Source organism: Gigantopelta aegis, chromosome 15, assembly GCF_016097555.1.
Source record: "Gigantopelta aegis isolate Gae_Host chromosome 15, Gae_host_genome, whole genome shotgun sequence".
Lineage (NCBI taxonomy): Eukaryota > Metazoa > Mollusca > Gastropoda > Neomphalida > Peltospiridae > Gigantopelta > Gigantopelta aegis.
In genome coordinates, this window is record NC_054713.1 from 44846567 (window position 1) to 44860094 (window position 13528).

At 36.1% G+C, this 13528-nt stretch overlaps 1 protein-coding gene across 1 annotated transcript; it reads left to right on the forward strand.

The window, feature by feature from the left end:
- Positions 1-60: 60 nt before the first annotated feature.
- On the forward strand, positions 61-7367 carry LOC121390033 (Parkinson disease protein 7 homolog). The gene is made up of 5 exons (XM_041521736.1): positions 61-248; positions 1603-1764; positions 4772-4841; positions 5860-5940; positions 6580-7367. The coding sequence occupies exons 1-5, from the start codon at positions 78-80 to the stop codon at positions 6738-6740; spliced, it is 645 nt and encodes a 214-aa protein (XP_041377670.1). The 5' UTR covers positions 61-77; the 3' UTR covers positions 6741-7367.
- The last annotated feature ends 6161 nt before the right edge of the window (positions 7368-13528 follow it).

Below are 13528 nucleotides of genomic sequence, written 5' to 3' on the forward strand. Positions count from 1 at the left end.
TGTTCGTCAGTTTCCGTCTGAACTGACTCGCGAAACTCCGTGATAGTTCGCATGCACTCGGTTTTATTCGGAAGTCGATGCATTTCCTTTGCAGAAAATCGAAAGGTGTCTTTGGTATTTTGAGAATTGTTTCACATTTTAACGGTGTTTGCACAGAAGCCAAAATGCCGTCAGCTCTCGTCCTTCTTGCAGAAGGTGCAGAAGAAATGGAAACCATTATTTCAGTGGATGTCCTACGCCGTGGCGGAGTAATAGGCTATTTTATTATTTTATTTTAGCTAATATATTTTTAGCTTGCCTGTTTAGGATGAGCCTAAGGATGGCATAGCTTGTGTGTCCTCTATAGTTATTCTATTATCAGGGTTTCTACCAGAGGGTAAAACGGTTATGGCGCCATAACCACATTTTTTGCCAAACATTTTTTTTAAAGTTAACCTTTTGACAAAATTAATTACTCTTTAACATTACTGTATGATTTTCTTAACCCTAAGCCTAACCCATTTTCTTTGTGGGGGAGGGCCCCCATACCCCTGTAGACTGTGGTTGCATTCAATTCCAAGCGCTATACCCCTGTTGACTGTGGTTGCATTCAATTCCAAGCGCTATACCCAAAAATGTCTTTCTGGCAGAAACACTGATTCTATGTAAAAAATAACGCTAGAGAGGACTGTGTAATAGTTCGACAATTGTTGATGACCAAATAATTTAACTAAATGTCTGTGGCATCAGATTTAGGGGAAAATATGTATTTCAGACACTGATGCTGGCTACCATTTGGTGGTCGACGATTACTGAAGTATTACACACAGTCAATTCTTGTGTTATTCTCACATACAATAAAATAAAGCCAGAGGACACTTACGCTAAGGCTGGTAATGGTTTCGGTAGGGACATAATGTTGGGACCATACCTAGGCTGAAATAACATTGCATGCAGTGGTCACTTGACGTTGGTCTGCCCATAAAAGAAACTTAATCTGTTTGTCCATCGCAGTTGAGCCAAATTCCTTAGCACTAAGCCACACCCAGGGCTTGAAACGGCCTGTGGCCAGGTTGCCAAGTGCAACCAATGTCCTGTTTAGGCGACTTGAATATTAAAAACATAATGGCATTAGTCCAAATAATACTATTATTTGAGCGATTTACTTTAGATCAATAACATATGAGCCACTATTAATATTTGTATTGAATCTATAATTCCACATTAAAATCTTGTTTGTGGTTTGTGGTTCGCTTACCATAATTTGCCAGCATCCATTATTTTTGGGGCCACCATATGTTTTGGCAAGTTTCGAGCTCTGCACACCTGTGCACCAAATAAATTTACAAACTGTTTTAAGTTTTTTTAATTTTCTAGATAGGGTAAGCTCTTGATAATGAGGAAATTTTGCCAAATTATCTAAAAAAAATTGAGCAAAACCTATAGCCATTTTCAAACAAAGTATAAATCATACATGTAGCACTATTTTCTCCACCCACCTAATTAAAATAAAATCACCAATTGTTCTTAAAATTTGCTATTGGCGAGTGATAAAGCTACATGTAGCAGTGTAAATGGATGTCACCACAAACTGATTTACATTTTTTGTGGATTTTTCCCCAGATTGACGTCACGCTGGCTGGTTTGGCAGGTGTGGACCCAGTGATGTGTAGCAGAGACGTGAAGATTGTCCCCGACAAGAGTTTGGACGATGCGTTGAAATCGGCTCCGTATGACGTTGTTGTCTGCCCTGGGGGAAACGTTGGATCGAAAAATCTTTGTGAGGTATTAATTCTTTTTCCCCCCCATTCTTGACTAGTCGTGATGTGACTGATCTTTCTAAGCACAGCTGTCAAAATTGACACAAGTTATCTATCTTGATTTTGTGAATGCTAGAACATAGTAGAATAATAATCGTATACATATAGTGTATTTTGTGAATGCTAGAACATAGTAGAATAATAATCGTATACATATAGTGTATTTTGTTGACTGGTATTGGTACGTATAGCCCAGTGTTAAAGTGCTTGCTTGATGCATGGTCAGTTTGGGATCGATCCCCCTTGGTGGGCCGATTGGGCTATTTCTCGTTTCAGCCAGTGCACCACAACTGGTATATCAAAGGTCGTGGTATGTGCTATCTTGTCCATGGAATGGTGCGTATAAAAGATCCTAATGGAAAAATGTAGTGGGTTACCTTTTTAAGACTATGTCAGAATGACCAAATGTTTGACACCCAATAGCCGATGATTAATAAATCACTGTGTTCTAGTGGCGTTGTTAAACAGAATAGACTAATTTAATTTAATCTTTTCTGCTTCTTCAGTATGTTCATGATTGTCCCAGTGTTTATTAAAGTTAAACGACTATATTATAATCACTGGTGTAGCCAGTATTTTATATGGGGGGGGGGGGAACAACCCACACTTTGTGGTATGTATGATTTTATAAAATTTAATACAGATTTTAAATAAAACAATGGTTTTTTTTGATTGGGTGGGTTTGTGGCCTCCCTCTTGGCTACACCACAGATTATAGTATGCAGACCTCGCTGGTTAAGGGGAGCTATCACTCTTGCGTCCCATCATTCTCCTCGGACTAGTTCACTGTAAGTAATTTTTAGCTCCATTCATTTAACTTATTTTCGTGTTTATATTCAATCAAGCACGATGCCCTGGACACACACTTGAGCTATTGTGACGGAACATGCTCTTAATTTGTTTTCGCCTGTGGCGATATTAATTGTTTTAGAGGGCCGTGTGCAGCCCCAATATGCACTTAAGCCCAGGTGGGCACTTTGTTATGTAATACTTCTGCGCGACGGTGGTCGAGCTGTTTTCAATACACACCCAGACCAGGTGTGGAGGCCATGTGGCCAGTAGTTACGTAATACCTCCGCTAGTTCGGTACGAATCGGGGTATTGCTGGCGAACTAGGCGACGACCAGTCTAGGCTTCTAAGAAAGAGATGCCGCCTTGGTCGCTGTGGAAATATCACTTGTAGGTATTCGGTGCCGCCTTGTGCCCCCAGGCGATATTCGGTTTTTATAATAAATAGCTAGGGTTTTAGAGATATCGGGGAGTAACATAGGAAGGCTCCCAGGGAACGTTGTCCGTCCGGACTGGTAAATATTATTTCTGCTCTGTTGTATAACCTTGATGTGATTGATGTGACTTTAAATATTTTAATACTGTATTATACCAATATTATTTAGACGGTGTTTCCGGTAATCTGACGAAGTAAACTGTAGGATTCATTGTTCTAATATTATTAAAGCTTAGCCAGTCATCCTAGAGGACCTAGGTAAACTGTAGGTTATTGTCTTTATGGTGATATGTACCAGTATTAAGTCTGTATTACAAGGTTACTGAATGAGTAGTTAAGGATTAATTAAAAATTAACCAGTTAGGAATAGAATTCCTTTACTAATTAAGTTCCCCTGGCAGCGTTTCTCAATTATCACACGTGTGGGTGTTGTGTCACGGTGAAGTGATTAGAATATTGTGTAAACTAGACACCTAGAGATTAACTAATTAAGTGATCAGTTCTGGGTTGTTATTATTTGTTGTTGTTAATTAACTACTGCGGCAGTACATTTGTCAGCGTAGGTTAATACAGATTCCAAAGTGTATTGTGTTTTCTAGTGAACTAAACGTGCTATATTATACATACTTTATATAAGATCGTATCTCTGATCATACCTGGAGACGAGCCACGCGGGTATAACTGCCCGTTACAGAGAGATCTAATAGATATACAGTTAGGAGAGATATTTGGATAATCGTGTTTTATTCAGTTATGGGTATTATAGGATCCCCGTGACAGCTATCTAAGCTTCTCTGTCCAGGACAGTGAGTCAGCATTCAAAAAAGCACATGTCCATTTGTCCTGAGAAGTGAAAATCTATTCGGACAAGCAAAATGTACCTTGGTGGTTGTCCTGTGGACAAGTAAAAATGTTCAATGCAGTTTCGTTTTAAGCAAACAGATACAGTGTCCTTGTACTTCAATAAAACAAACCAATTATTTGGACAAATGAAAATATTGGCGGACAAGTAAATTTCTAGATGTATTTTTCTGTTGGACTAGTTAAAAATTCTGCTTATTTCTATCACTGTGGTTAGTTGTTAGTGAGAGAAAGAAGTTGGTGTAGTGGTTTTACACCTTCCTAACCATTGAGTCGTTAACACTCGATCTGGGTGGGAGCCAGTACCGGACTACAGATATGGTATCAGTATGGCAATATCTTAAATGGTTTTCTATTATCTAAGTTAGGGGAGCACAATATTATTCACTCCCTTCAGTTTTATTCGCGTCAAGGTGGCATGCATCAAACATTCTAAATACAGGGCTCGGGATAGGAAGTAAAATATGGCCTGCTGTTGGTTTTTAAAATAACAGGCCAAAAGAAATAGGTCTTGCTAAAAAAAAAAAAAAAGGCTTTTTGGAAATGTAGTAGTGTTGGTATAAAGTGCTCCTACTGGCAGTAGCTAGTGGGAATTTCCCTATTAGCTCAGTTGGTAGAGCACTCGACTCTCGCACTGAGAGTCCGTGGTTCGAATCCCCTCAGTGGAGATTGATTTTTCGGTTACAGAAATGAGACAGCATGGGGTGAAGTGAGGCTTTGGGACAGTGTGTTTTCACATTTTTATTTTAGCCATTTTTCATAATCTTATATAATAGAGGAAAATAGTCTGATTTAATTTTTAACAGGATATAAGTAACCACTTGTACTGCTTATTTAGCTGTGTACTAAGCAAAGTTTATTACATTACTTCCGTTTCTCGTTTCAGTCGAGTGCTGTTGGTAAACTTCTCAAGGAGCAGGAGTCGAGCGGACGCCTAGTGGCAGCCATCTGTGCAGGTAGATTTGAGTGTTGTCTTCATGTGTCATCAGCCAGGGTTCATTGTAATAAAACCGTCAAAGTCTAGCAGTGTTTAGGCTGTTAGCAAAATATATTTATCCTGCAACCACTGTTTCTATTGACAGATTATGATGACCGATTAAAGCTAAGTCATAAACGTATACTAGCAGATTATGACTTTTGACGTCACTCATATGACGTCACACGCATAGCTACACTACAAAATTGCTCATTTCACCTCTAGGTCATCGTACAATGTGGCAGAAATAACAGAAATAATAGCTTTCCCCCTTAATTTTTATGGTCTGCAGGATAAAAATAAAAACTAGTTACCGACGTCGGATATCTGCTTTATCCTGTTCAGGCCAAATGAGAAATTCCCATTCTTACCTTTACAAGATAAAGCAGATATCCAACGTCGTTAACTAATTATTATCTATTTAAAATTTGAATGTGATAATGTCTTACATTCATGCAACTATGAAACACAGAACTGCTTTACACACTACATTTCATATTCAGGGCCCAGAGTTTCAAAGCTATCTTAGGGCTACGAAATTGTAAAACTCTCGTAAACTGGTGTGCTGTATTGATGTCATAACCTACAATGGTTTTACGATTTTGGTAGTGCTAAGATAGCTTTGAAAACATGGGCTCTGATTTTATAATATATCAATATATAACACTATGAAATAACAATAAAACTCTTTCTTCGGGAAATTAATACACAGAATAAGGGGGATCCCCATTCTGATAATCATATATTTTTCCATCAGTAGCCGAATGTATTAAAATGTTTATTACAAGGCGATCAAGGTGTCGCTCTCCTTAAACCTCACTCGCCTTAATTATCCTGGAGAAGTCTAGTATATGTAATTCTGTTCCCAGAAATTCTTTACAGAAGTAGAGCTTTACATAAATAAGATCTTTAGAATGAACGGTATTGGAGTTAATAATTCTGGTGGTTTTATTTCTGTATTTTCCGTGCTGCTCCAACCCATGTTTTTTGTTATGTAGGACCCACTGCTTTCCTCGCTCACGGAATCGGCAAGGGAAAGAAATTGACTTCGCATCCAGCTGTACACGACAAACTAAAAGGTATAGAACTTTAATATGTTGATGTTTCCATTCATTGGTTAATTTGTTTGACGTCTAGTAGCTGGTTTATTGTTTGTGCTGGTATGTTGTTAAAAACAAGCACATTCAGGTCTTATGACCTTTCCAATGAATATTTTGGTATACAGCCCTCTGAGAATTACGCTGTGATTTCACCCAAAAATATAACCACCATGTAGATAGTCAGTCCTCATTCGCCAAGGTTATGTCTACAGCCACAGTGTATATAACCACTTCTGTGTTAAGTATCAAGGATGGCAGCCTCCATTATGATTGTATTTGTGGAATTCATTTTTGTATGCAATATTTAGTGTGATGTGTGCACAGTGGTCAAATGGACCTAAGTGCAAAAAGATCCTTGTGAAGTGTGGCATTGGTTAAGCACAAAGAAGGCAGCAGTGCAGATCAAAAGTGGAGAAGCAATCAGAACGGTTGAAAACTTTTAAAACGGCCTTGTGTGTCATTAAATAAAACATTTCCTTCCTTCCTAATCATGTGTGGTCCTTAACCATGTCTGATGCCATATAACCACATGATAAATGAAATGTTGTTGAGTGCGTTGTTAAATAAAACATTTCCTTCCTTTAAACAGACATTCTTTGTGTTAATTTTCTCCTGTAGGTGATTACAAGTATTCTGAAGACCAGGTAGTACAGGACGGCAAGATGATCACGAGTCGAGGCCCGGGGACGACGTTTGAATTCGCGCTGAAGATCGTGGAGGCAATTCAAGGCAAAGAGAAGGCCAACTCGCTTGTGAAGCCCATGCTCATTAAACTGTGATTCACACTTGAAATACGATACAGACTGTTTGTGCTTCATACTGACTGTTTGTGCTTTGGTTATTTTTTTAATTCAGTTTCTGTTCTCGGTCCGAAAGAAGACTTTTTTTTTTCTGAAGTTGAATAGAAGTAAAGTTAGCTTCTGTACATGTATGGACATCTTAACTTTTAACTTCGAAAAATAAACAGTAAATTTGAAAATTAAAAATCTTGATGCAACTTCTTAAGTTTTAGATATTTCAGTTGCTATTATGGCTAAACTTGTAAAAATGTAGTCCGTGATAAGGCTGTTTTATATATTGGGTTGGGTTTTTTTGTTTATGCTAATCTTCCCCCTCCCCCCACCCCCAAGTTCAACATCCTCCTTTTGTAAATTACAAGGTGGTGTAATTTACACCACCTTGCCAACAGATACCTGCCATTCACCTAGTTTGGATTTGTCAGTATAACAATTGCTTAAAACTAAGCTCAGAACATAGTAATTTTAATAAATATTTTATGAATTTTCAAGGAGAAAAAAAAAAAAGTTAAAATTTCTAAAGTACTTGTACTTGGAATGTTGAACGTGCAAAATTAAATACAGTGCTTATTTTGTTTTGATTTTTGTTTTATAAACATATCTTGTAACCATTAAAGTTTTGTTTTTGTTTAACAATACCACTAGAGCTCATTGGTTTATTAACCATCGGCTATTGGATGTCAAACATTTGGTAATTTTGACATATAGTCTTAGAGAGGAAACTCACTAAATTTTTCAACTAGTAGCAGGGGATCTTTTATATGTACCATCCCACAGACAGGATAGCACATACCACGGCCTTTGATATACCAGTTGTGGGGCACTGGCTGGAACAAGAAAAAACGCAAGCACCTCAAGCGAGTACTACCAATAAAGCGGCAATCAATCTTTTACGAACACTTTCTCATAGATGGCATGATACATACCCAGGGCTTCTAGAATTCTTATAAAATCCACTAGCCATGGGACCAGTGATTTTAAATACTTACTAGCCATAATTAAAAATTCACTAGCCCTACTTTACTTTTAAGTTAATACAATTTTACTAAATAATAGTAATAATCTGCAGTCACCTAATGAGGGAGATGGAGCTTAAAACTTACTACTAATTAAAAATCCATTGGGGGTGGTGGGGTGGGTATTAATATTTACCAAATAAAAATACACTAACCCTGCCACATTTTACTAAAAAGCATTTACCAGCTGTTGGGACCATGGCAATAGTAGTTAATTGTTAGCTACCATAATCTAGAAGCCTTACTAGTACATTACCGTAGTCTTTGATATACCAGTCCATACTAAGGCAATTCACCTTGCGACCACTCACACCTCATGCAAGCGCTCCACCACTGAGCTACAAAATAGACCCAACCTAAAAACCCCTAACATATATATATATTTATATATTATATATACTATAAACACTATATATATATATAATATATAAATATATATAACATACTATAACATTGGGGGTATATAATATATCTATAGATCTACTGCAACATTGACTAAAAACACTAACATCAGGGTATTAATATTTACAAAATCTATAACATTGACTATCTATATCTATATAATCTATACAAATAGACTATAACATTGACTATCACTAACATTATATTAATATTTATATATATCTATATCTATAAACTATATCTATATCTATATCTACAAAATAGACTTAACTCAATATCTATATCTATAATATTTATAAATAGACTAACTCAACATTGACTATCATATATTAATATTTTACAAAATAGACTAACTAACATTGACTAAAAACACTAACATTGGGGGTGGGGGCAGGATATCTATTTACAAAATCTATATCATATACTAAAAAACTATTGGGGGTGGGGGCAGGATATATATTTACTATAACTCTACTATTTACTAGCTGTTGGGCATGGCATATATTTGTAGCTACCATAATCTATATATATCTATACATATAGTCTTATATATCTATATATATATATATCAATCATACCTCATGCAAGCGCTCCATATGAGCTACATCCCCCACCCCACCCCATCTATATCTCTCTCTCTCTCTCTCTCTCTCTCTCTCTCAATCTCTCTCTCTCTCTCTCTCTCTCTCTCTCTCTCTCTCTCTCTCTCTCTCTCTCTCTCTCTCTCTCTCTCTCTCTCTCTCTCTCTCTCTCTCTCTCACACACAACACACACCACACACACATGGTTCAGAGAAAATCAACAGATTTAATTTGTATGATGTATAATTTATTTGTAATAAATACAAATATACATACTTTCAAAAAATGATTTACACATCGGTATAATTATTATGCTAATTATTTAAATCCATTATCCATCATGTTCTGCCATCACTGATGGAAAAACTATTTATTACCAATGATAGACCAATGACCATTCTATGGTGATATTGAACTTCTACGATTACAATGTACGTTTTTTAAAATAACAAATCTTCATTAGTCAATCAAATGAGAATTTTCCTAGTTTAAGGTGCTGTAACACAACACGAGTAACTAGTACGAGAATAACCAATTTCACAGCAACCAATGGAATGGTCATTTCTGTCTTGGGAATCGGCTATTTTCGTACACCTGTTTTTAATTCTAAATTTATTATTTCTATGAATCAAATAAAGCTGATGTTCCATAGCCTACATTCGAAATTAATACCTCAAAATGATTGCACATTTTTATTTTATTTTCTAAAAGAAATTCTCACCATGTGATAATAGTAGGTACAGTACATGGCTTTGCTTCATTTTTAATGTGCAGTTTTACATTTACACAAATCAACGTAAACCATGATACCAATATAGTTACTATCTTTTTGTTGGTAAACAGTTTTCTTGATTCTCAATGGATGACATTCATAAAAAACCTGAATGTAATCCTTCGGTAAAATGACAGAAAATTTAAAAAAAAAAATTACCCAATAAAGAACTTAAAATCCTTCAATAAAATGGCAGAAAATAAACCTGTTTTTTTTTCAGTACAAAAATGCTTGCTTAACTTAAAACTTGGAAACAATAATACCCTTCATCCTAGAGTATTGAATTCGAATTGGTCAAAGCAGTCCAGTTAATGGATTCATGCCAATCTACAATATACATGTAAGTTGTTCACTGTATGAGTCATATGTGTAGTTCGGTATTTTTAATGCTGTTGATTTTGTCAGTGGGTTCTTGTGTGGGGTATTTGTGTGTTATTGCATACATGTATGCGTGTATGAATGTGTTTTGTGTCTCTGAGTGTGTGTATGTGTGTACAGCACATGTTGGCCCACATTAAAAATAATTTGTTAACAGCAAGTACATTAAATTTTTATCTTCGGCAAGATACAATTTGAATACCACGATGCAGAGTTTAGAGTTCACACAAGTGGTGGGGGATTATAGAACACAAGAAAAGGTTCTGAAAATTAAAAAAATCAACTTAACAACAAATGAAATAAAACTTATAACAAATAAAAAGCACCAAAGTGTATTAACAAAAAAGAAGAAGATGGCGACTATTGAGACAGGGAATTCCTCAAGGTAAGTTAGTAGCATCACAACACAAAGGCAGAAAATGACAGTGTTAAAGGCATATTGTCACAGACCACTGACCTATTACATGGCTAATAAAGTATTACTTATAAATATATATATTTGATTTGTCCCTAAATGTACTTTATTCAACCATATACGTTCCCACCATACTCCACTTATTAATGATATTTTTTCAAAATAATTGAATTATGACAATGATCCATAATTAAAAAACTAACATTGCTGAGAGGGTTGACATGGATTTCACTCCATCATGGTGTAGTTAAAGTGATGCAATAGCTAGATTTGGTCTGTAACAATTAATGTTAATTTGATTTATTATTCATTTTTAGACAAATAAGGTCCTTAAATCTGTAACAGTATGCCTTAAACAGGAAGTGCCCATTTAGAGAGTATTCATGCACTTGTGAACTTTTCATCATAATAAGAACATAATACAACAATTACTGACTACACTATAAATGCTATTCAATATAAATCGAGTGTAACTGTATAGAGACGGATACCTGTTGTCAATCCAGGGTAAAATTGGTGGAGGGGGGTGTTTACCCCTAATTGCTGTCAGGTGTTTTATTTGGGGGGGGGGGGGGGTACTTTTGAGTGTTTTTTTATTTTTATTACTGGATTCTGAAAGTGCTTTCAAAATGCATACAAAGCAATTTTCTACTTTTCAGTTGTCCCCCACCCTAAACCCCCCTCCCCTTCCTACCATGGCTAGGTTTCCATTGGAGTTGTTCCTTCCCTTTTCCATAACTCTGTCAACCTCCAAGTTTGTTGCTCCCCTCCCCTCCACAGCTGGGTCTATCTCAAATACCCCCCCCCCCCCCCCACACACACACACACACATCCAAAACAACTAGGTTTACTTCTGAGATATCCCACAGGCCCGTAGCAGGGGGGTGGGGTGGTGGCCAGACGGGCCCGGTCTCTCTCCCCCCCCCCCCCCCCCCCCCCCCCCCAATAATTTTGGCTTTTTTTCTTCTTTTTTTGATAACCTTTACATCTCGACTGAATGTAAAAGTTGTAGTGAGACTAACCAGTCGAGTTACAGTAACAAGCAAATAACCTTTGAATCATGGCCCTGGATCCCTCAAATAACTTGCATCCTTCTGGGCTCATTCAATTGCCCCCCCCCCCCCCCCCCCCCTCCCCCAATAATGTCCACCATGCTACAGGCCTGAATGACGACACAGACACACACATCCAAGACAACTAGGTATACTTCCGAGATATTCCACTTTAAACAAGTGGGTTTTCTCCTGTGTTGTGCCCCTTCCATTGCTAGGTGTACCTTGGAGATATTTCCTCTCCAGCCCCCTCTGGATTGACTTCTGACCAAGTGTTCAATTTGATAATCGGTCTAAAAAGCCTACATTAACACACAAAACAAAAAAGGGGAAAATGTAAAGAAATATTAAAACTAAAAACGTAAACAAAACAATTTAAGCTTCCATACATAACTGTTGATTTTTTGGTTTGTAAGTATAAATTGCAATACATGTTTAGTCGTCAAGACTGAAACAGACTAAATGTTTCTGTCCCCACTATATTATGCCTTCACTACATTTGTTTCAAACCAAACAATAACATGCATTTATACATGTATATGAATGCATACTTTCTAAGGAATAAATTTATTATAAGTTTGTACATGAATATGAACTGTAATAAGCTACATGTACTTATAAATATAGTTCACACATTTCCAACTTGTAAATACACAAACAATAGATGCTATTTTGTAAAGAGTACATGTAACTTGACTGTTTTAAAGGGACATAGCCTAGTTTTTAAACACTGAGATATATGTTTGACTATTAGAGCTTTTTTTTGATAACTGAAATCATACTTTACTTAGATTTTATGGTTTAGATTATCAATTTCCGTACATTCAAAGTGTTTTTGGTCATCCTGGTATTTTTAATATCACAAAATGCATTCATCACCTCCTGCTTTCTCTTGACTAAAGGTTGACAGGTCTGACATTATGGAGTTGAGTTTTAGTCTATTTTTAGAGGGTATTTCACCATTAGATAGTCACCGATTCATGTTTCACTCAACTGTAACTTTATCCAAATGTGTTACAGGTTTGTAGATTAACTAAACTTAGTGTTAATTTTCATGGGTTGAAACTAGGGTCTGTTCCTTTAAAAAAAAACCCAATTCTATAAGTGATAAATGAACAATGTGAACACAGTTCTCATGTGTAAGTGATAAATGAACAATGTGAACACAGTTCTCATGTTACCTGCACAGAAATTAGTCGACATATTCGCTAGGCAAATTTCAGAGATTGTTGCACACTTGCAAAACATTAAATAGTAGATGCTACCCAATTTTCAACTGATCACCAACTGTTGCTTGATTTACTAACTGTTTTTTGATCAAACAGTTTAAAACAAACTGTTGTCTGATTTACTAACTATTTTTAATCAAACATTTTAAAACAAACTGTTGTCTGATTTACTAACTGTTGCTAATCATACATTTTAAAACAAACTGTTGTCCTATTTACTAACTGTTTTTAATCAAACATTTTAAAACAATCTGTTGTCTGATTTACTATCTGTGGCCAATACATGTATGTGTTAACAGTCTTCGTCATGAGCAAAATCAAGGCAAGCTCAAGATAGCTTCCTTGAAATGGTGTTAAGCGAACAATCAGTTTTGAATAAAATCTATTAAAACATTTACTTACAAGGCGATCGATTTGCCATTCTCCTAAAATATTCTACATGTGTGGAGGGTAGCATGACAAATGTTGATCATTGTGTGTTTCTTCTAGATGTGTTTTAACTCTTATAAAAAGAAGACAAAATAATACATGATGTTAGCATGGTTAAGCACGTGTTTTTCGTAAATGATTAAATATTCATAACTGTTTAGGAAAGTGACATGTAAAGGTGCTGTATGTATACGGGTCAACAAGAGAAACACATTTATAGGATATTAAACAAGGTTCTGTTTCGTGTCATATGTATGTTCAGAGTGAAATAATTTTAAATTAATTAATAAAAATTATTTCACGAGGGACATAAATATGATACGAAATGGTAGCAAGTTTAATATCATATTTACTACACATAATCAATTTTAATTTATATCACTGATCTTGGAGTGGGTTTACTTTACTTCAGGAAAGGTTTTAATGCCTCAGTCAATGCGCTCATCATATGACGTCAAAGTGTTATGTCCCACTTAACAATCTCTTGGGACAATCT